Source organism: Papio anubis, chromosome 8 (genome assembly GCF_008728515.1).
Source record: "Papio anubis isolate 15944 chromosome 8, Panubis1.0, whole genome shotgun sequence".
In the NCBI taxonomy this organism is placed as follows: domain Eukaryota; kingdom Metazoa; phylum Chordata; class Mammalia; order Primates; family Cercopithecidae; genus Papio; species Papio anubis.
Window position 1 is genome coordinate 86,765,924 of NC_044983.1, and position 22,503 is coordinate 86,788,426.

Sequence of the window (22,503 nt, forward strand, 5' to 3'; positions counted from 1 at the left end):
TCTCGGAAAACTTGTTGAATTAAAAAATGAATGATCGGGTATCTCATTGTGGTTTTGATTTGCATTTCTCTGATGGCCAGTGATGGTGAGCATTTTTTCATGTGTCTGTTGGCTGTATGAATGTCTTCTTTTGAGAAATGTCTGCTCATATCCTTTGCCCACTTTTTGATGGGGTTGTTTGTTTTTTTCTTGTAAATTTGTTTGAGTTCTTTGTAGGTTCTGGATATTAGCTCTTTGTCAGATGAGTAGATTGCAAAAATTTTCTCCCATTCACACCAGTTAGAATGGCGATCATTAAAAAGTCGGGAAACAACAGGTACTGGAGAGGATGTGGAGAAATAGGAACACTTTTACACTGTTGGTGGGATTGTAAACTCGTTCAACCATTATGGAAACCAGTATGGCGATTCCTCAAGGATCTAGAACTAGAAGTACCATATGACGCAGCCATCCCATTACTGGGTATATACCCAAAGGATTATAAATCATGCTGCTATAAAGACACATGCACACGTATGTTTATTGTGGCACTATTCACAATAGCAAAGACTTGGAATCAACCCAAATGTCCATCAGTGACAGACTGGATTAAGAAAATGTGGCACATATACACCATGGAATACTATGCAGTCATAAAAAAGGATGAGTTTGTGTCCTTTGTAGGGACATGGATGCAGCTGGAAACCATCATTCTCAGCAAACTATCACAAGAACAGAAAAGCAAACACCGCATGTTCTCACTCATAGGTGGGAACTGAACAATGAGATCACTTGGACTCGGGAAGGGGAACATCACACACCGGGGCCTATCATGGGGAGTGGGGAGGGGGGAGGGATTGCATTGAGAGTTATACCTGATGTAAATGACGAGTTGATGGGTGCTGACGAGTTGATGGGTGCAGCACACCAACATGGCACAAGTATACATATGTAACAAACCTGCATGTTATACACATGTACCCTAGAACTTAAAGTATAATAAAAAAAAAAAAATGAATGATCTATTCAGGAATCTGAAAACCAAGAAATAGCAAACATAATGCTAGGTAATAATTTAATGATTTTAAAATATAAACTGAGTCTGACATTTGTTAATTTTAATTATTATTATAGCAAGATGGGACTGTAAAAAAAAAGGCACACTCAGAACTGTCACTTCCCTTCCCTACTACTGTTATGTAGGTATATATCTGGATTTTCATTTTGTTAGGAACATCTCTTCAAGGTGAATTCCTAGAATGAGATTACTGGGTCAAAAGGTAAATTCAAAACAAAAACAAATACAGTTTTGTTAGACATTGTTAAAATCCCTTCCAAAGGGGTTGTGTCAGTTTACATTTCCACAGCAGTGTATGAGAGTGCCTCAGACTTACCAACAGAATGTGTTCTCAGCGTTTTCAAATTTAGTCAAGCAGGCAAAAAGTAGTATTCAAGGTAGTTTGAATTTCTTTAATTATGAGTGAGGTTCAACATCTTTTCATATGTTTAACATCATTTTGTGCTAATTTTGTGAATTGTCTATTTATATCTGTCTCATATTAGCCCTTTTTCTGTGACAGATGTTGCAAGTATTTCCTTCTAATTTGGCAGTTGTACTTTGACTTTATTTTACTATGCAAATTAAAAAAATTATGTAGTCAAATTTATCAGTCGTTTCTTTTATTGCCCATTATTTTGAGTCAGTGTTAGCTTTTTTCAACACTGAGTTTATGGAGAAAATCATCCATATTTTTTTTCTAGACTTCCATGATTTAAGTTCTTTTTTTCTTTGTATATATAGATTCCCGACCATTGTGGAGTTTATGCTTGTGAATGGTGTGTGATACGGATGTAATTTTACTTTTTTCTAAGTTGCTGCCTAGTTGTGCCAGCAACGTTTATTAAAAAGTCCATCTTTACCTCCATCACTTTAGATGCCACCATTGTCATTTCCATATGTACTTATATCAGTTTTGGGACTTTCTTTGCTATTCTACTGTCTTTAAATCTATTCTTGTGAAAGTAGCACCCTGTTTTGCAGAGACTTTATAGAATGGTTTAATGTAGGGTAGGACTAGTCAACCTTTGTATTTTCAATTTTTGTGTTTCTTCTTGGCTATTCTTACATGTTTGTTTTCCTTATGAATTTTAGCACAAACTTGCATAGCTGTATAAAAAGAAACTTGCTGATATTTTTATTGGGATTGTCTTAAACTGACATCTTTATGATGTTGATTTGTCCTGTCCTAGAACAGAGGATGCTTTTCATTTTGTTCAAATCTAATTTGTGTTTTTCAGAGTATTTTAAAATTTTCCTCCTACAGGTTTTGCACATTTTTGTCAAATTTATTCCCATGTATTTAATCTTTGCTGCTATTGTAAGTGGAGTTTTCTTTACCATTATGTCCTCTGGCTGGCTATTGTTCCTGTCTTTGAAAGCTATTGATTTTTGTGTGTTAAATTTGTATCCTCATATCTTACTGAATTCTTTCAGCATTTGAATTAGTTGTATTGTTCATTAATTTGCTAGAATTTTTTAAGAGGCATTTTTACTTCCTTACAAAATCATATGACTGGTGATTTCTCTAATCCAATTGCTTTGGGTTTTGCAACCTCTATTATAACGTTAGATAATTGTGAAAGTAGTGGGCATTCTTGCCCTTTCATGAGTTTACTTACAATGCCGTTAACATCTCCACAAATTATAATGCAGTCCTCACGAATAAAGTTTATATGTTTCATCATGTTAAGAAATTATAAATTCTGTTCTATTTTTGTGCTTTTAATAGAAACTAGAAAAAATGTTGACTATTGCTGAAGTTTTTCAGCATCTATAGAAATAATCTTACTTTTATTCTCTCTAAACTATTATTTATTATATTAATGGGCTCCCTAATATTGAAACAACTTTAAATTGCAAGAATAAATTCCAGTTGGTCACGGTCTATTTTATTCTTAATGTGGTGTTGGATTCGTTTTATTAATTTTCTTCTTTAGTATTTTGCATCATTTTTCTTTAGTGGTACTGGTCTGTAGTTTTCTTTCTTGTAGTTTTCTTTTCTTTCTTTCTTTATCAGGTCTAAGTCTCAATGTTTTACTTTCTTCTTAATGTCCTTTCTCAATGCTTTTAAGCATGTATAGCACTTTTGGAATATCTAGTACTGGAGGTTTTGTAGAATTCCTCTTTAAAATAATCTATTGCCTGGTGCTCTTTTGTAAGATAATTTCTTGATGATCTTCTCCAGTTTTTTCTACAAAAATTGGTCAGTTTAAGCAGCCTAGTTCTAAAACAACCAGAATTGGAAATCTTTATTTTATTGGAAAATTATGTATTTTTTTAACTTTTCAAATTTATTTACATGTAGGTCTTTCATCTGTTGTAATTAAAAAAAAATTGTTTCAATGTTTTACCCTTTGATGTTTTCTATTTTTATATTTGTGCTTTTTCCTTTGTTCTTGATCCAGGTAGCTAGTGGATTTTCTATTTTGTTACTTTTTTAAGAAAACCAGGATTTCGAAATAGTAGGTCTACTTTTTTCCCATTTCTATCTCTGCTTTTATCTTTATGATTTCCTTCCATTTTATTGTTTGGTTGTTGCTCTTTTTCTACTTTTTCCATCTAGGAATTCAATTTATTTGTTTTTTTTTCATTTTTATTGATAAAAGCATTTAGTGCTCTGAATTTCTCTATGCTAATTGTTTGAAATGTATTCTGTTGATTTTCATATATATTGTATTTTGCTTCAATATTTTTTAGGAATAAAAATTCTGTGATTTCAGTTTGTATTTCCTCCTTTACCCAAAAATTGGAGAAGAGATTTTAATTTTAGGTGGGTGAGGCTTTTTGCTTTTCAGTTTTGTCAATAATTTCTAGTGTTATTTCATTGCAGTCAGGGAGTACTGTTTATAATAGTTTATGTTACCTAATTTACTAATGTTTTCTTTGTAACATAATGTACGATTTTTTTTTTTTTTTTTTTTTTTTTTGTGAGTGTTTCATGAGCACTTGAGAAAAAAGATATAGCCCTGATTATCAGAGTGTAAAGATCAGTATATAGCTATTAGGTTCTTCCTTGTTTATTATGATTATTCACTTTTTGCCTTTTTGATCTTTCTTGTACTGACTGAGAAAGGTGTGTTCATTACTGTAGGCTGCCTTAACTAGAATAATGGTATTGTAGTGGTTTAATTATCTTTTAGGTGAGCTATAAATGTTTGTGTCATAAACATAAGATCATCCAATGTCTCTTACTCATTGGTCTTCAGACAAAATAAATACTTTCTGTCTCTTCTCTGTTACCATTTGATTTATATTGCTAATATAAACAAAGTGCACTTATACAACAATAATGTAATGTGATAGTTTCTGTGTTGTACATTAGAGTGTGGACCTTTTAAAAACAGCGTTATTGAGGTGTAATTGCCATGCAATCAATTCTACATATTTAGAATGTTCAATGTGATGTTTTGACATATGTATATATTCATGAACCTATCATCAAGACAATAAAAATATCTGTAATTTCACAATTTTTTTTCTTGACCTTTGTAGTCCCATTCCATTAGCTCCCTTCCTCACCCAGCAGCAACCACTGATCTACTTTTTGTCACTATGAGTTAGTTTGCATTTTTTAGAATTTTACAAAAATGCATTTACTGTCCCTTCCCTCCTCTCTCTCTGTCTTTTTTATTTTTTGGTCTGGTTTCTTTCACTCAGCAAAACTTCAATTGCTGTTTATATTGTAGATTTATTGCCATGGTTTTGTAACAGTAGGAACTCTTGTGATTAGAACTCATGCAATTTCTGACAGTTGATAATGGAGTGACTAAATTGACTGGTGTGATAATCTTATTGTTTCCAGTTCTACCATCTATTTCTAAGGCACATTGTCTCATAAGAAAGTCTTTTAGTGGAACTGATGCAGTTTTGTACTATTAGTACTACTTTACACATAGAAAAGAAAATTTTTCTAGCTAAAAACAGTAAAAACAGTAGCAGCTAAGAAAGGAATTGCTTGCACACTCACAATAATGAAATGTTAATTTCAGGACAAGGTGGAACCTTTTAAAGTGCCAGTATCCATAAGCATTTCTACTGGGGACACAAACACATAATAAAAGCCAATGCACTTTAAAAACCATTGTTCCCCTTTCCCTGCAGCTTTTATTATTCCCTGTGATGAGCAATTTGCATATTTGTTTTTCTAGGAGCTGAGAGGGGTCTGGGATTGTCCCTTGACCATTCACCTCTGGAAATTGTCTCAAGCTCTACTTTTCTGAAGGAGCCATAGGACAAGATTTCTGCCATGGGGAAATCTAGTTTGTCTTTTTGATTTTTCTTGTACTGAGAAAGGTGTGTTCATTACTGTAGGCTGCCTTCACTAGAATAATGATATTGTAGTGGTTTGGTTATCTTTTAGGTAAGTTATATATGTTTGTGTCATAAACATATATTCAACAATGGTAAAAGTGTGGGGTGACACAAGGTGTGATGTTTAGTGACAAAGCCTTGTATTATGATACTAGTGCATTCTGGAGACACATGGTCTTACTCCTTCAAGGATGATAAAAAGACAACTGTAAACTAAATAGGAGATTCTTCAATTACTTTTGGTGTTGTGCTAAACATTTTCTTGCATGTTTTGAATAAGAGGATCAGGAGTATAGAAGGCATGTAGGATCTAAAACTAGTTTATCCTGCCTATTCAACACATCATACTTACTCTTCTCAGAAACATCATCAATTTCATTCTTTTGTAATGCAGGAGGAGGACAATCTGAAATCTCTTTTGATGATGTTTCACTGTTTTACAGCCATTACAGCAGAAAGTCATTACTCTGTTTAATCTAAATCTTTCCACCTGTGTTTGTATCTGGCAAAGCTAAGAAGTAATAAACTTAATCAAGTTAGAATTATAACATTCTTAAAATTATAAAAAACTTTCCTCATGTACAAAAATAATTATATTTATTAGCCTAGTATTTGACAAGCTCTGTTCTAAGCTTACTACATGTATTCATATATTCAATCCTCATTAACATTTTAGGAAAAATTATTTAGGAATAATTCCCTATTATACAGATAGAGATACTGAAGGTAAACTGACTGATATAGTTTGGCTCTGTGTTGTCACCCACATCTCATGTTGGATTATAATCCCCAATGTTAAGAGAGGAACCTGGTGGGAAGGAATTGGATCATGGGGGCGGACTACTCCCTTGCTGTTCCTGTGATAGTGAGTTCCCATGAGATTTGGTTGTTCAAAAGTGTGTGGCACTTACTCCTTCATTCTCTCTCTCTCCTGCCACCATATGAAGACATGCTTGCTTCCCCTTTGCCCTTTTGCCATGATTGTCAGTTTCCTGAGACCTCCTCAGCCATACTACCTATACAGCCTGTGGAACTGTGAGTCAACTAAACCTCTTTTCTTTATAAATTACCCAGTCTCAGGTAGTTCTTTACAGCAATGTGAGAACAGACTAATAGAGTGACTTATTTAGTATCTTGTAATTAGGAATTAGCACAGTAGGAGTCAGACTCCAATATACACTTTCTTAACTGCTGCTATGCAGATTTCTAAACTAGTGTTGACAAAGGAAGCAAGGAAACTTAATCCATCTACTTCTAGGGCCAGGCATTGTTCTAGGTCTTTCCCATATTTTACCTGATTAATAATAGTGGCAGCCTGGGTACTGGGCATGTACCATGTGGCAGGACAATGTTCTTGGCTCCACAACTATGTGCCTGTCATTCTCTAGGCATGCCAGGCCCCATTCTCATGCCACTTGTATGACTCCTCTGTGTCTTTCAAGGTTCAGCTCAAATATAATCATCTCAGAGAAGCCTTCCCTGGATCTCTGGACATGCTTATATGTGATTCCTCTTAGTGTTCCTGTAAGACATTGCTCATGTCCTACCTCATATTTCTCAATTTACCAGGAAATACTTTTTACACATTTGCCTCCTTTTCTAGACTGTGAGTCTCTATAGAACAGAGACTATTTGTCTCTATAATTCCAACAGCTGGTACTTAATAAATGTGAGTTGATTAAATTGAAGAGGAAAAAGGTCAGTTAAATGTTAGTGGCATCACTATGTTAAATAACAAAAATTAAATTGAGGTTTTTTTCATCCTTTACCAGAAGATAGGGAATGTGTCTGTATCTGTTTAAATTGTAAAATAGTTCTTGATAAACAAATAGTAATAAACTTACACTTCTCTAATTTGCTTATGGTTATTTTGTTGGATCCATCTAGCTCAAGTGTGGAGACCTAGTCAATAAAATCTCCCACCTTTTCTTATGAATATTCTCACACCTGATGAAAAACAAAAACACAACTCTACAACTCCTTACACTTCTGTGTCTTTTAATAGTATCATGCTTCCTATCATCCCACTTTATGACTATTGTTTTCTTTAGCTCATATTTCTCAGACAAATATGAAGGAGTCAAATTTTCCATTCCTAGCAGTTCTGACTTTCATAATATCTAGCATCAGAGGCTAGTTTTTTCTTGGAGTTTCTGAGAACTGAAAAGATGATGGTGCCCCTTCAACCATGTAATTCCCAATAAAGATGATTCTAAAGTCCAGTGAATTTCTGATAAATTCCACAAAATTCAGGTAGACATTTCCTGAACATATGATCAGTTTGTGGAGTAATGTGTGCTTGGCTCATCTCTCTGCTCTCCATTCCTGCTCTGTCTAGTTTAGGTGACTTTTTCCTTTTTCCTTTACTATTCCTGTTATACTAACACTTTAAATGGCCATTCTAACATGAGATCAGTCCTACCAAAGTGCAGATCTGATGTTTGAGTCAGTGTGCAGCATAGTTCTTGGCAAGATCAGGTGTTTAATGAATGTATGGAAAAGTGATGTCATTCACTCCTGCAAAACTCCCTTTTCACTACTTTTACAGTGGACTATATTCTGACTTCAAAATGTCTTGCTTTATTTTCTGTTACTCACTTTTGGCTAGTTTCGTTCCTTCTAAACTTGCTCTGAACATATCCCATGCTGCCCTGTTCGATCCTCATACTCTTCCCTCTTTTTTGAACGCTTTCTAATGGTTTTCTTCCTTAAGTGTCAAGCTTATAATTTTAATCCTATCCAGCAATATTCCCTTCTCCCTCTGAAATCCAGTGGCACATTTTCTATTTCTCTCTTTTATATGTGTGGTTTATATCTTTGTCTTGGTGTGGTTATTTGCACACATGCCATACCTCTAAAACCCAGCTGTTTGGTGCTCTTCCTAGAGTCTTTCTTTTTCCCTGTGCTGATGTACACAGGATTCAGGAACTCTTTGTGAATAGCACACACTTTGGTGAGAAATTTAGACTTACCTGAAGATTCTGTGGAACAGGTGGAGGGGGTTTTCTTTTCTTTTTTTAATTTTTAGTAACTTTCACTTAGGATGATTTTAGATTTGCAGCAAAGCACAAAAATAGTACCCAGAATTGACATATAACCCAAAGAGTTTCCCCTGTTACTAACATCTTACATTAGGATGGTATATTTGTCACAATTAATGAACCAGATTGATATTTTGTTATTGACTAAAGTCTATATGTTGTATTCAGATTTCCTTATTTATTTTTTCTTTTTTTCTTTTTTTTTTTTTTTTTTTTGAGATAGAGTCTCACTCTGTTGCTCAGGCTGGAGTACAGTGATGCAATCATAACTCACAGTAACCTGGAACTCCAGGGCTCAAGTTACCCTCTCACCTCAGCCTCATGACTGGCTAAGACTATAGGCACCTGCCATGCTAATTTTTTTTTTTTTTTTTTTTCCATGCTAATTTTTTAAATGTTAGGCCAATTTTAAAATTTTTTTGTAGAAATGGGGTCTCACTATGTTGCCTAGGCTGGTCTCAAACTCCTGGCCTCAAGCCATCCTTTCATCTTGGCCTTCCAAAGCACTGGGATTATAAGCGTGAGCCACCATGCCTGGCTGTTAATTATTACCTAATGTCCTTTTATTGTGTGTTCCAGGATCCCATCCAAGATACCACATTACATTTAATTGCCCTGTCTTTCTTCAGTTTCCTCATTACTGAACATTACTGAGACTTTTTAAATTTTTAATAATCTTGACACTTTTGAGGAGTACTGGTCAGGTGGTCTACAGAATGCCCCTCAATTGGGATATGTTTGATGTTTTTTACCATGATTAGATTGGCCTTATATATTTTTAGGAGGAAGAGGTGTGTGTGTGTGTATGTGTGTGTGTGTCTACATATAATTGTGATAAAATACACATAACACAAAGTTTACCATCTTAACAATTTTTAAGTGTGTAGTTCAGTAGCATTGAATACATTCATAATGCTGAGCAGCCATCACCATCATCCATCTGTACAACTCTTTTCATCTTGTAAAACTGAAACTCTACTCTCATTAAACAAGTGACAGTCTCACCACATCATAAACTATAACAACACTTATCATTGTTGATGTTAACTTGATCACCTGGCTGAGGTAGTGCTTGTCAGTTACTCTATTTTCTCCCTTTCCATACTGTATTCTGTGGAAATAAGTCATTATGAATAGCCCACACTTAAGGAGTGGAGGTTATGTCAAGTGGGGAGTTAATGAGTGGGTATTGTCTGCATAAATTACTGGAATTCTGAACAGATTTGCCTATTCTCCCCTATTTATTTATTTATTTAGTCAATCATTTATATTAGTATGGACTCTAGGATATTTGTTCTGTTCTTTGGTTATAATCCAATACTACTTTATTTATTTTGCTCTTCAAATTGTCCTGGCTTTGGACATTGGGAGCTCTTTCAGTTGGCTCTGTGTCTGGCCTTGACACCCTTATTTGTTTATTTACTTGTTTAACACTTCCTTCTTTTCTGGTACTACAAGATAATCCAGGTTCGTATTATATATGCCCTGCTCAGTCCTAGAATCAGCCATTTCTCTAAGGATCTCTGTTTTATTAGAGAAAGTTGTTAGACTTTAAGATTTAGATGGTAGGTATGTTCATTGCTACTGGGGTGTTGTTGCATCTAAGGCTTTTTATCTGACAGAGCAAAGAAATATTTTTATGTATATTAAGCATAATATAATTATGTTTAATTATACAGCAAATCTTATAAGGCAAATCTGTGCAGAATTCCAGTAATTTTGCCTCTTAATACACATGCTTAAACCCACTCGCCCAACTCTTGAGATCATAATAAAATATATGTTATGTATATTAATTATATTATGTATAATTTATATGTATGTAATCATATCTATATGTGTTTATGTATTCATCTATGCCTATATTAAGTTAAACATGAGTATATACTTAGGTCTCCAACCCTAATGCATTACCACAATGATCATTCTAGCTTTATGGCCTTGTTTGTCTGAAACCTCCCCCTCCAGCAGTGAGAACCTGGCTCCCACCACTCACCATCCATTTGCTTAAGTTAGCAATTCCATTATATAAAATATATAATAATATATTGCAATATTATATATATTGCAATTCCAGTATATTTGCCGGTGGTGGATCTGTGTGGGTACAGTTCTGCAGCAACTTCAATTCTTGCCTTCTCAGAGGAAATAATTCAACTGAGGTGCATAAGGCAGAAGGAGAGACCAAGCCAAGTTTTAGAGCATAAACAAAAAGAAAATCAAGTACACATGGGAGAGGGTCAAGCGGGCCACTTGAGAGACCAAGTGCACTATTTGACCTTTTGACTTGGGGTTTTATATGTTGGCATGCTTCCGGGGTCTTGCGTTCCCTATCCCCTGATTTTTCCCTTGAGGTGGGCTGTCTGCATGCATGGTGGCCTGCTAGCACTTGGTTGGGAGGGGAGCATGTGCAGTGTGTTTACTGGAGTCATACACATGCTCACTCGAGGTGTTTTTCCCTTCCCACGCAAATGTCCCTAGGAAGTCATAAGCCAGTTAAACTCTGCCATTTTGCCTCTTAATATGCATGGTTAGGCCCACTTACCCAACTCTTAAGATCTTAGTGAGAAGCTGCTGATAACCAGTGTCAGGTGCTTCTATCTATTGGGAGACTTCCTTTTCCTGGTGCTGGCTGGGACCAATTATTATTTTAGAGAAACAGTTTAACAACTGCCTGACCACCACTTGATGGTCGCCTGACATTCCAGGTTGGGGCGGAGGGGGGCCCTCTACTGCCCTGCTCATGTCTGACTAGCTACCTACTATAACATTTCCCCTCATAAGGGTCCAAGACCTCAATTTTTTTTGGAGAAAACGGAGAAAAATCCGGTGGTTCTATGGATCTTGGCCTTTTGCTAGCTGTCAAGGCAGGGTTGACTCTATTGGTTGTTGAAAGTGGTATCCTGCCAAGTCCAAGGAGCACAGGGACAGGACATTTCCTCTGTTGTGTCTCACTGATGGGCAGTTTATGGGTCCCCTGCAGAAGGGTGATTTGGCAGGATGGCATCCCTCACTGAGGATCTGGAGCTTGATGGCCTGAAAGCAAGAGGTGACAAATTGAGTTATTAGATTTAGAAGAATGTTAAAATGAAATAAGGGGGTGAGGACAGCTTCCCAATAAGATCTCAAGAGTTAAGCGAGTGGGCTCAAGAATGTGCATTACTGGGTATATACCCAAAGGATTATAAATCATGCTGCTATAAAGACACATGCACACGTATGTTTATTGCAGCACTATTCACAATAGCAAAGACTTGGAACCAACCCAAATGTCCAACAATGATAGACTGGATTAAGAAAATGTGGCACATATACACCATGGAATACTATGCAGCCATAAAATTGATGAGTTCAGGTCCTTTGTAGGGACATGGATGAAGCTGAAAACCATCATTCTCAGCAAACTATCACAAGGACAGAAAACCAAACACTGCATGTTCTCACTCATAGGTGGGAATTGAACAATGAGAACACTTGGACACAGGAAGGGGAACATCACACACTGCGGCCTGTTGTGGGGTTGGAGGAGGGGGGAGGGATAGCATTGGGAGATATACCTAATGTAAATGACAAGTTAATGGGTGCAGCACACCAACATGGCACATGTGTACATATGTAACAAACCTGCATGTTGTGCACTTGTACCCTAGAACTTAAAGTATAAAAAAAAAAAAAAAAAAAAAGAATGTGTATTAAGAGGCAAAATGGCAGAGTTTAACTCATATATGACCTTCCAGGGAAATTCAACTGGGAAGGGAAGAACGCCTCAAGTGAGCATGCATATGACTCCAGTAAACATACTGCGCATGCTCCCCTCCCAAGTACTAGCAGGCCAGCATGCATGCAGGCAGCCCACCCCAAGGAAAAGATCACAGGAAAGGAAACACAAGACCCCAGAAGCATGCCAACATATAAAACCCCAAGTCAAAAGCTCAAACAGTGCACTTGGTCTCTCAAGTTGCCTGCTTGGCCCCCTTCTAAGTGTACTTTACTTTTTTTCTCCATTCCTGCTCTAAAGCTTTCTAATAAACTTTCACTCCTGCTGTAAAATTGTCTCAGTCCCTCCTTCTGCCTTATGCCCCTCAGTTGAATTCTTTCTTCTGAGGAAGCAAGAGTTGAGGTTGCTGCAGAGCTATACCCATATGGATTTGCTGCAACAGTGGTTTCAGAATTATTAACCCCTATCCCCATGGGAAACAACTTCAGCAGTTAGAGTCTAGTGTTTCTTTTTGCCTTTAGTCTTCCAGACTCTAGTCATTTTCAAAATTATTTATTTTAGCACATTCTTTTGCAGCCCATTTCAGTGAGGTTGTTGCATAATCATTGTCAATTAGATTCTTTATCATATTCTACATTCCATTCTGAGAACTCCTGACCTCCTAAATGATTACATATATACATACACGCACATACATATATATAAATGTAGAAAAATACACAAGCACACAATTTACCATCTTAGCCATTTTTAAGTATATATAATTCAGCCGTATTAAATACATTTACAAGGTTATGTAACCACCAACCACCTCCACCACTTGTAAACCAAGTAGTATCTGAGACAGTTCTCAATCAATTTAGAAGTTTATTTTGCCAAGGTTAAGGACATGCCCAGCGGAAACGAACATGGCTTCACAAAAAAATGGTCTGTGGTCTGTGCTTTTCTCCAAAGGATTCTATGGGCTTCAATATTTAAAGGGGAAAAGCAGGCTGGAGGAGGAGGAGGGAGGATGTGGTAATCCAAATGTAGCAAGGGAATAGGAGCAGGTAGGGGAATTATTAACTATGTATTCCTCTTGCCCTCAGTATATCAGCACCTTACATAAGATAAGGTAAACATAGAGTGGCTACCTGTGGAGATATTTAACCTTTATCTGAAGCTATCTGCTTAGTAACAAAAGGAAAGGAATTTCTTGCATGACTCAGCTTTCAGCTTATTTCTTTTCCTTTTGGCTGATAGATTTGAGGTCCCAAGTTTTTATTTTTCTTTTACACATATGTCTCCATAACTTTTTTCAACTTGTAAAACTGGAACTCTATACTCATTAGATAATAACTCCCATTCCTCACTTCCTCTAGCCCTTGGAAACCACCATTCTATTTTATTTCTCTGTGATTTTGATGACTCTAAGTATTTCATGTAAGTGGAATCATACAGTATTTGCCATTTTGAGACTGGCTTATTTCATTTAGCATAATGTCCTCAAGGTTCATCCATGTTGTTACATTTTTGGAATTTCCTTCCTTTATAAGGTTGAATAATATTTTATTGTTTTTATATACTACATTTTATTTATCCATTCATCCATTGATGGACACTTGGGTGTCCACTGTAGCTACTCTGAATAATGCTGCTATAAATATCAGTGTAAACATATGTCTTTGAGATCTTGCTTTCAATGTTTCTTTTGCATGTATACCCCCAAATGGAATTGTTGGACCATACGGTAATTCTATTTTTGATATTTTGAGGAACCATCATACTGCTTTTTGTATTGGCTATACCATTTTACATTCCCAGCAACAGAACACAAGTGTTGCAATTCCTACATATACTTGCCAAAACTTACTTTGTGTGTGTGTATGTGTGTGTGTATGTGTGTGTGTGTGTGTGAGAGAGAGAGTGATAGTAGTCATCTTAATGGATGTGAGGTGCTCTCTCATTGTAGTTTTGATTTGCATTTTCTTAATGATAAGTGATGTTGAACATCTTTTGATGTACTTATTAGACATTTGTATACCTTCTTTGGAGAGATGTCTATACACATCCTTTGCCCGTTTTTGAATCAGATATTTGTTTTTGTTCAGTTTTGGGAGTTGTCTATCTATTCCGGATATTAACACTTATCAGATATATGATTTGCAAATATTTTCTCCCATTTTGTGGGTTTCCTTTTTATTCTGTTGATAGTGTCTTTAGAAGCACAGATTTTTAAAGTTTTCATGAAGCCCAATTTGTTTAGTTTTTGGTGCCCATGCTTTTCGTGTCATATTAAAAATAGCACTGCTTAATCCGATGTTGTGATGCTTTTGCTCCATGTTTTCTTCTAAGAATTTTATAATTTCGGGTCTCATATTTAGATCTTTGAACCATTTTGATTAATTTTTGTATATGGTGTTAGGTAAGGGTCCAACTTCATTCATTTGCATATGCATATAAAATTTTCCCTGTACCATTTGTTGAAAAGACTGTCCTTTCCTTCATTGAATGGTCTTGTACGCTTGCCAAAAATCATGTGACCGTGTATGCATGGGGTTATTTCTGGGCTATTTTATTCTATTGGTCTATATATCTTTTTGTGCCAGTACCACACTGCTTTGATTACTATAGCTTTTTTAGTAAGTTTTGAAATCAGAAAGTATGAATACTTCAGCTTTGTTCTTCTCAAGACCTCTGGTCACATAGAGGTTTTTTCTCCCATATCTCCGAATAGGACTGAATTGTTTTCCTAATGTCATCAGCAATTTAACTCTTTCCCCCGAACCTGAATATATTACTCAGCATACAACACAGGGCTCTTTAACATTTCAGGCCCCACCCAAACAACTTTTCAGATTTTACCATCCAGTCACCTATATCATTCTTCTTCATGGTTCTAGTTAACAGTCCCCTTTACCAACATCATCATTTCACATCTCTTTATGCAATCTTTTAGGATGTGAACTGTATCGTGAGAAGCTGTGTATTCTACAACAGTGCTGTGCCTAACTCTTAGTAGGTATTCGATAAATATTAATTGAATGGACCAATAAGTGATTTGGTATAATGTAAAAGCCAGATACCAGACAAACCAACATAACCTAAAATGCATTCTATATTCTATTCACTTGGCTAATATAATTGTTACCTACATACTCTTTGTTATTTTAAAATATTTGAAGGCTACTTGCAAAAAAAAAATTGGCCTGAAATCTGAGATACATTCAATTAATGTGGAACACATGGTGTTTACAGAAGCATTACCAACTAGTATCATGCTAGTGAATCTTGATAATGTATGTCAGAGGATTTCAGCATTAGCCCGCAACAACAGCATTACTACAAATAGCTGAACTATACTGCATGAAATTAATTTCCTCATGAAATATTGCATGGCCAGGTTTTTGGGAGTTGGCTAGCTAGATTAGAAATATTATCATCCATATTACCGGTAAAAGGAGATGATGTGGCTGTTTATTAAGTAATTAGCTTTAAAAATCCTTGATTTTTAAATTGATATCAAATTTAAATACTGGGTCTCCAAGCACAAGATTCTAGGAAAGCCCCATTTCACATACTTCAGTTTGAAGATAAACATGGTTCAATCTATGCGCCCCTCTTGCAAAACTTGTGTTGCTTGTGTACTTGTGACCTTTGAGCTGTGTACACCAGCCTCTGTATGCCAGATTCCTAATGTCAGTGTGAATAAGCTACTAAAATTTGAGTGGTGGGAAAAGAGGGAGTTCTTAAATCTCTCCTCCCCATTCTCCGCTAGTTCCCCTTCCTTTACTACTTCTCTTCTTCCTCTTCCCTCTTAACACGTCTGCCATTGTCTTGGGTAATGAAGAAGTTTGTCATTCAGAAGAGAGAAATTTCTCCTCAGTTAAACCTCATATGTTTTTAATCATCCTTCATATGCCCAGTGGTTTGTATCAGAAATGAGGTCTTTAAGGAACTTGACCTTTCAGAGTCAAGAACTCTCCATGTTAAAGATTTATCTTTTGGTAGGAGGATTTTTTTTTAAAGTATAATGATGTATACAAGTAGAAAGTTACAATATACATTCTATATATTTTGAGTCTTTAGATATTTTAAAAGAGCATAATTCATCTTTTCTCATTTGCATTGCAAGTAGGTTCCCATGTTTTTTAATACTTGAAATGGTTGAACTCTTTTTATATCTTGAACTTCTTCTGGACTTTTTTGTTTGTAACTTTTAAATTGTGGAAATGACAAAGAAGCTGCTACTAGAAGATGGTGGTTTAGCTTGACGCGGTATGGTAGGTGACCAGTTAAGGTTAGGTAACCTTTGTTTCCCAGGCAGGGCAAATCATTTAACCCTCTCAGTAGGCACTGGAGTTTAGGAAACGAGTGGAAAACAGAAGGTAAAATGATGATGGTCTATACAAGTCCTCAAGATTACTTGGCATACTGATGCAAATTTTCCAACATTCCAAGTATGCATAAATTCCATGTACGCACACTGGTTTCGCCACTTCACAGACTTGTATTCTACATTTGGCCTAAATGAAAATTCAACTCTGGTTTTCATCATACCTCAGTAATATGCTAATTTCATCCTCGTGGCTTGTAAGAGTCAATGTCATAAGTTGGAACTAACTTATTAGTAGAGAAATTGGGAATAATTGGTTCAATGTTTTTCATAGCTGATTGTGTTTTCAGGATGAAAACCAACTGACCACAGATCAAAAGTTGCAAAAAAAAAAAAAAAAAAAAAAAAATCACCATGTTCCACTTGTGCCAACACAATTGATTGCTTGGGTATTTCCCTCAGAACATCTCTCTTTGACAAATACAGTCACTAAAAAATTGTTAGTAGCAGAAGCTGCTGCTTTGCATCCTGAGTTGGCAGTAACAGATTGCCTGAAATCCACATTGGCACCCCATATTCTTTTCTTTATTATGTATTGAGTAAAAGGTGGCTGCTAAACTGTAAACAATTTAAATACATTTCCTTCTGCATTAGACTCTTTTAAGTTTTACAGAGTTAGAAAATGTAGTGTGGCCCTTTCTACGTTTTCGAAACTGGTGACTGGTTTTCCATACAAGGTAAATACGTATGACGTCCCCTGTTGTTCTTCCTACATCATAGGTTAAGCATTTTATAGGTTTCGAGGCCCTTGCATATATTATTTGACATTCACCTTACACAACTCTACAAAATAAGGCAAAATTAACTCTAATAATTTATAGATGATAATGAGGCTTGGAGAAATTCAGTAGGTTTTCTGTGATCATAAACCTAAGATATGGTAGAACTTGGATCAGAATATAGGTTCAAATTTTCAGATTTGAGCCCAGGAAAATCCACTGTAATTCAGGTTCAGAGCATTATTGCTTTTGGCCAAGGGGTTATTGTATTATGATCAAAATAAAGAAATAGTATATTTTGCAATTTATGCTCTAGTGGTGCCAGATATCACTTTATATTTCTCATTTTCATCACTGTGACCTCTTGATAAAAGGAGATCTCATTGTTATCCTTCCCTCTGATTTCTTTAAGAGTTAATCTCATTTGCCAACTATATATATATGTATATTTTGAGACAGGGTCTCACTCTGTCACCCAGGTTGGCATGCAGTAGTGTGACCACAGCTTACTTCAACCTCTACCTCCTGGGCTCAAATCATCCTTTCACCTCAGCCTCCTAAGTAACTGGTACTACAGGAACTCGCTGCCACACTCAACACTAATTTTGGTTTTTTTTTTTTTTAGGAGACATGGTTTCACACGTTGCCCAGGCTTGTCTTAAAGTTCTTGGCTCACATGAGCCTCCTGCCTCGACCTCCCAAAGTGCTGGGATTACAGGCGTGAGCTACTGCACTGGGCTTGCCAACAAGAATTTTAAGACCTGGCCTAAATATTGTAATTAGCACATTAAGAGGTTATATCAGCATGACCTCTTTTGTTTCCATTTTCTAGTGCTTTTACTTGTGAATGTAATTTAGCATTACTTTCAAAATGGTAAATTTTACTTTTTGCAGTTTCTATGACAGCGTTTACACAGTTGCATTAAGCCAAAGTGTGGGTCATCTTCTGAAATCTCTCTGGCAAAGGAAGAACACTCATTATTGAAGTATCAGGAGTTAGAAGAGGCCAGGTGTAGTGGCTCACACCTGTAATTCCAGTACTTTGGGAGGCCAGGGCAGGAGGATTGTTTGAGCCCAAGATTTTGAAACCAGCTTAGGTAGCACTGTGAGATCCTGTCTCTACAAAATAAATAAATAAATAAATAAATAAATAAATAAATAAATAAATAAAGAGCCAGGCATTTGTCTGTAGTCGCAGCTATTCAGGAGGCTAAAATGGGAGGATCACTTGAGCCTGGGGGGTGGAGGTTGCAGTGAGACATGGTCATGCCACTGTACTCCAGCCTGGGTGACAGAGTGAGACCTTATCTAAAAAAAAAAAGAAAAAAGAGAAGAGTTTTGCTGCTTCCTGTCATTCCTGTCAACTTTTGCCCAGCAGAGTTCAATGCACAGCTTCTACATAGAGGTGATGATTCTGTCTGGTCATGAAATGGTTTTGAGATGGAGGATGATGCTATGAAGAGTAAGGAAATATTGAAGGACAATGATTTTTATACTGATTTCTGGGCTTCTTAAGACATGTATCTTTACCCTATCTGTCTTTTGCAGTGCCACATATACAAATGAGTCCTAATGTTTTCTTATTAAATATTGGCCCTTAATAATTATGCCTAGTGTTCCACTATTGGAACGTAAGCTTGTGGGAATTATTTATATCCTACTGCTCAAGGTCATCACCAAGGTCTGATTTTTCACAAAATAAATTTGCTGCCTCTGGCATAAATGGGTTACTACTTGACCGAGTATCTGGTCAAAGAGTATGTTCCCATTTCTCAGAACCCGGGAGAATCTTGAGGAATGGCTTTCTGTCTTCAATGCTTTTGAGGTTTTATGCCTACTGGGTATAAAGTAGTGAATCATGTCTTTTCCTTTTTAAATTTTTAAATTACAGATATAGTAATGCAAATTTGATTTCTCATCCACATAGACCCATATATTAAACTGATTTGAGTGTATTTCCCTTTTTTGAAACACAGGATTAGGAAAAGAGAAAAGTCTAAATTTAGAAAAAATACTGTGTTAATTTTAATTGAGATACTGGCATTGTACCTAATAACATTTGAAACCTTTGAAACCTCTTGGGACCTAACAATGTGCTCAGGGAAACTCAAGATATTGTATATATACAATGTAAGAAACTTGTTACACGTCAGTTCCCTATGATTCTATCAAATGAAAATGAAAATGTGTCAGACATTAACCCCTCTGGGAACTTTGGGGAGTTTCATCTGAAAGTTCATCTCACTCCTCCCTTCTCCTCTTAGGTGGCCATGTTTGTGCTGCAACTGGGCAGTGCCACATTCGTGGTCACGGAGCCTGTGATCAGTGCAATGACAACTGGGGCTGCCACCCATGTGGTGACTTCGCAAGTCAAATATCTCTTGGGAATGAAAATGCCGTATATATCCGGACCACTTGGATTCTTTTATGTGAGTTTTTCATATGTTTTCATACATATCTTTTGAATGTGCAAGTTTCACAAAGTAGAATTTGGTTAATTACAATATTGAGATTTTTCTGTATTAAAGCAACTTGGGTTTAAATAAAATCTTATAGGATATTTTGAGTGTGACTTAAGGTGTGAAACTAATTTAGTGAGTAATTTCTACTAATCTTGGAAATTATTCCTTGTAATGAATACTTGAATATGAGCTAATTTGGGGGCATAAGTAGAAAAAAAAAAAACGAGAGTTTTTTGTGAGCCAGGTATTGTTGCCAACTTCTAATGGAAGTCATCCACTGGAATTATGGTCCAGTTTAACAATAGTGCACTCCCCCACATTCTTTCAGTATTGCAAACCCTGGTATGGATTAAATCAGAGGCCTGGTCGAAATTGGTGTCTAGAGCCTTAGTAGCAGACAATCAGTTATTAAAAACCACCTGAACCTGAGAAAGAGAGCAGCACCTGGCCATTTGCAACACATTTTTCTAACAACACTCCTTTATTCTTGGGTTTGTTTTTGAAGTGGACCTAAAATCTGTAACCGCTCAAGAACTCATATCCTATTAGAGGTTTATTTTTTAAAAAGTCTTGTTAATGAATTTGATGACAACCAAACTTTGTTTTGTTTAACTTTATGCATTGCTGTATACTAAATAACATTAATTTTTGTTTCATAATGAGAGTATTGTCATTCTTAATTTTCTTAAATATTAATGGCTGGAAGGAGCTCAATGAATGGAATATGGTAATTTATCTATGTGTTATTGAGGTTGTTTCTGGCATTTCTGTATTATACATGGCCCCACGAGGATCCTCTTTATTTGCATATTAATCTCTGCAGCATTGATTGTTTCAGTAGCGTAAATTCCTATAATAGAATTATTAGGTCAAAGGGGTATAAATTTCAATATGAAAAGTTGTATCCATAAATATTTTACTCTGACCTTATCATTGTCAACTCTGGTTATGGCTATTTTTTAAATGACCATTTGATATGTGAAAAAAATGGTATCACTTGTCTAAGTGTGTTTCTCTGATTAGTTGGTAAAGTAGTCAATAAAAAGCAATTGGCAATACAGAACTGGAAGCTGGTTCTGAATTTCTATTTCTTAGATAATATCCTGCTCAATGATTCATTCATTGTAAGAATGATTAACACTAAAACAAGAACACGGGAACTGGGTCTGGAAGCAACATAATTCCAAGCTCCAGCTCAAACAAAAGCAGACCAAAGTAGCTGTAAGCTGTCAGGTGACTGGTTGAAAGATTAAGACTTTCAGTGACAGCAGGTCTACACGACAGAACCAAAGCAGTGATAGTTTCTGTCTTGACCTTCCACCTGGAAATGGCCTGCTTGTCCGCACATGTGCAGCTTAAAGAAATGACTGTCCATTACCACTTGGCCTCTTGAATCATATCTGCATACACAAACGATCATCATTTTTTTTTCTAGTTGTGTTCAAGAAGCAGGGTAGCCTGCTGTGAGAATGACGTTGGTCTTTCAGCTTGTTTCTCTGGTGGCATTGTGTATAAACTTCTATTAAACCCTTCAGTTAAAGGGTGTTGTGTGTGATTTTGTTTTTCATTTTGTTTTTTTGTGAGGTAAACTGCAAGCTACTTTAGCCTAGTCTTGTAAGTCAACACTGTGGGACTTTTTGGAGGTGTTTCTTTTTTTTTCTTGAGACGGAGTCTCGCTTGTCACCAGGCTGGAGTGCAGTGGCACGATCTTGGCTCACTGCAATCTCTGCCTCCTGGGAACCCTGGGAACCCAAGCGATTCTCCTGCCTCAGCCTCCTGAGTAACTGGGACTACCAGTGCGTGCCACCATGCCCAGCTAATTTTTGTATTTTTAGTAGACAGGGTTTCACCATGTTGGCCAGGTGGAGGTCTTTCTTCAAAACTTTACGTTGAAACGGAATCAGATTTGGGCATATTTTTAGACTGCTGGCTTTAAATTCATGTTACGCCGTTGATAGAAATTGCTATGCTTTGTGTTGATGGAAAATGAAAAAAAAAAAAGTTGCTCTTACTTTTCAATATCACAGAGTCCTGTACTGTGAGGCTGTTAGGTGGGAATGGTGCTTTGGTTCTTTGCCAAGGTTTCAAATGGATGTTGATATTACTATGCCAAAAATTCTGGTGATCTGAGTGTTAGATTAAGAAATAAATCTTACATCATGCACAGGTTGCACTGGGATATTGAGAAGTGCACTTTGGTGTACATAGGCTGAGAGAATCTGATGATGGCTACACTTGCCCCTGGATTATTTAAGTGTTGCATAAAGAAGCAGAGCTAAACTCAGCAAGGATGTAGAGCAGAGGATATCATACAGGCCTTGGCTAGCATGTCAAAGAACCTACAGCAAAATGAGTTGACAATTTGCGTGACTTTTCACTCTTTGACATACATCCTGCCTCTGAGTTTTCACAATTGTTATATCGTTTTAGAAAGCAATTCAGGCTGATGAGAGATAAAGCACATGTTACTGATATTCTTGGAACATAAATTGGATATCTAGAATATTTAAGACTCTTGCACAATGAGCCAGTCATGATTCCTGATAGTCTCAGGTGGGCTACTCATTTTTGTCAAAAGAATCCAGTTTTAGCCAATCAAAATATCCATTGATTATTCTTAGGTTGAGGTCTGCAGATTGCGGTCTCTTTATTCTGCCACTATGTGGTTTCTACAGTGTCTTCCTCCCAGGGGATGTCTGATTCTGTACTATTCAGAGAATCTCATTCCCTAGTTGAGTTGGATGAGTATGAACAGCTAATATTTCCATCTCTTTGGTTGCTCTGGGGTGGCAGGTGTCCTTGCCAGAATGAAATATTTTTAGGGAGCAATTTGAATCA

At 36.3% G+C, this 22,503-nt stretch overlaps 1 protein-coding gene across 4 annotated transcripts in view; it reads left to right on the top strand.

Annotated features, from left to right (window-relative positions):
- SLC26A7 (solute carrier family 26 member 7) overlaps positions 1 to 22,503 on the top strand; it is a 150,609-nt gene that overhangs the window by 55,429 nt on the left and 72,677 nt on the right. For all 4 annotated transcript variants that reach the window (XM_017962164.3, XM_031669668.1, XM_031669666.1 and 1 more), the window contains one exon: positions 19,468 to 19,632. In XM_017962164.3, the coding sequence (XP_017817653.2) occupies positions 19,468 to 19,632 (165 nt within the window). The remainder of the gene's footprint in view (positions 1 to 19,467; positions 19,633 to 22,503) is intronic.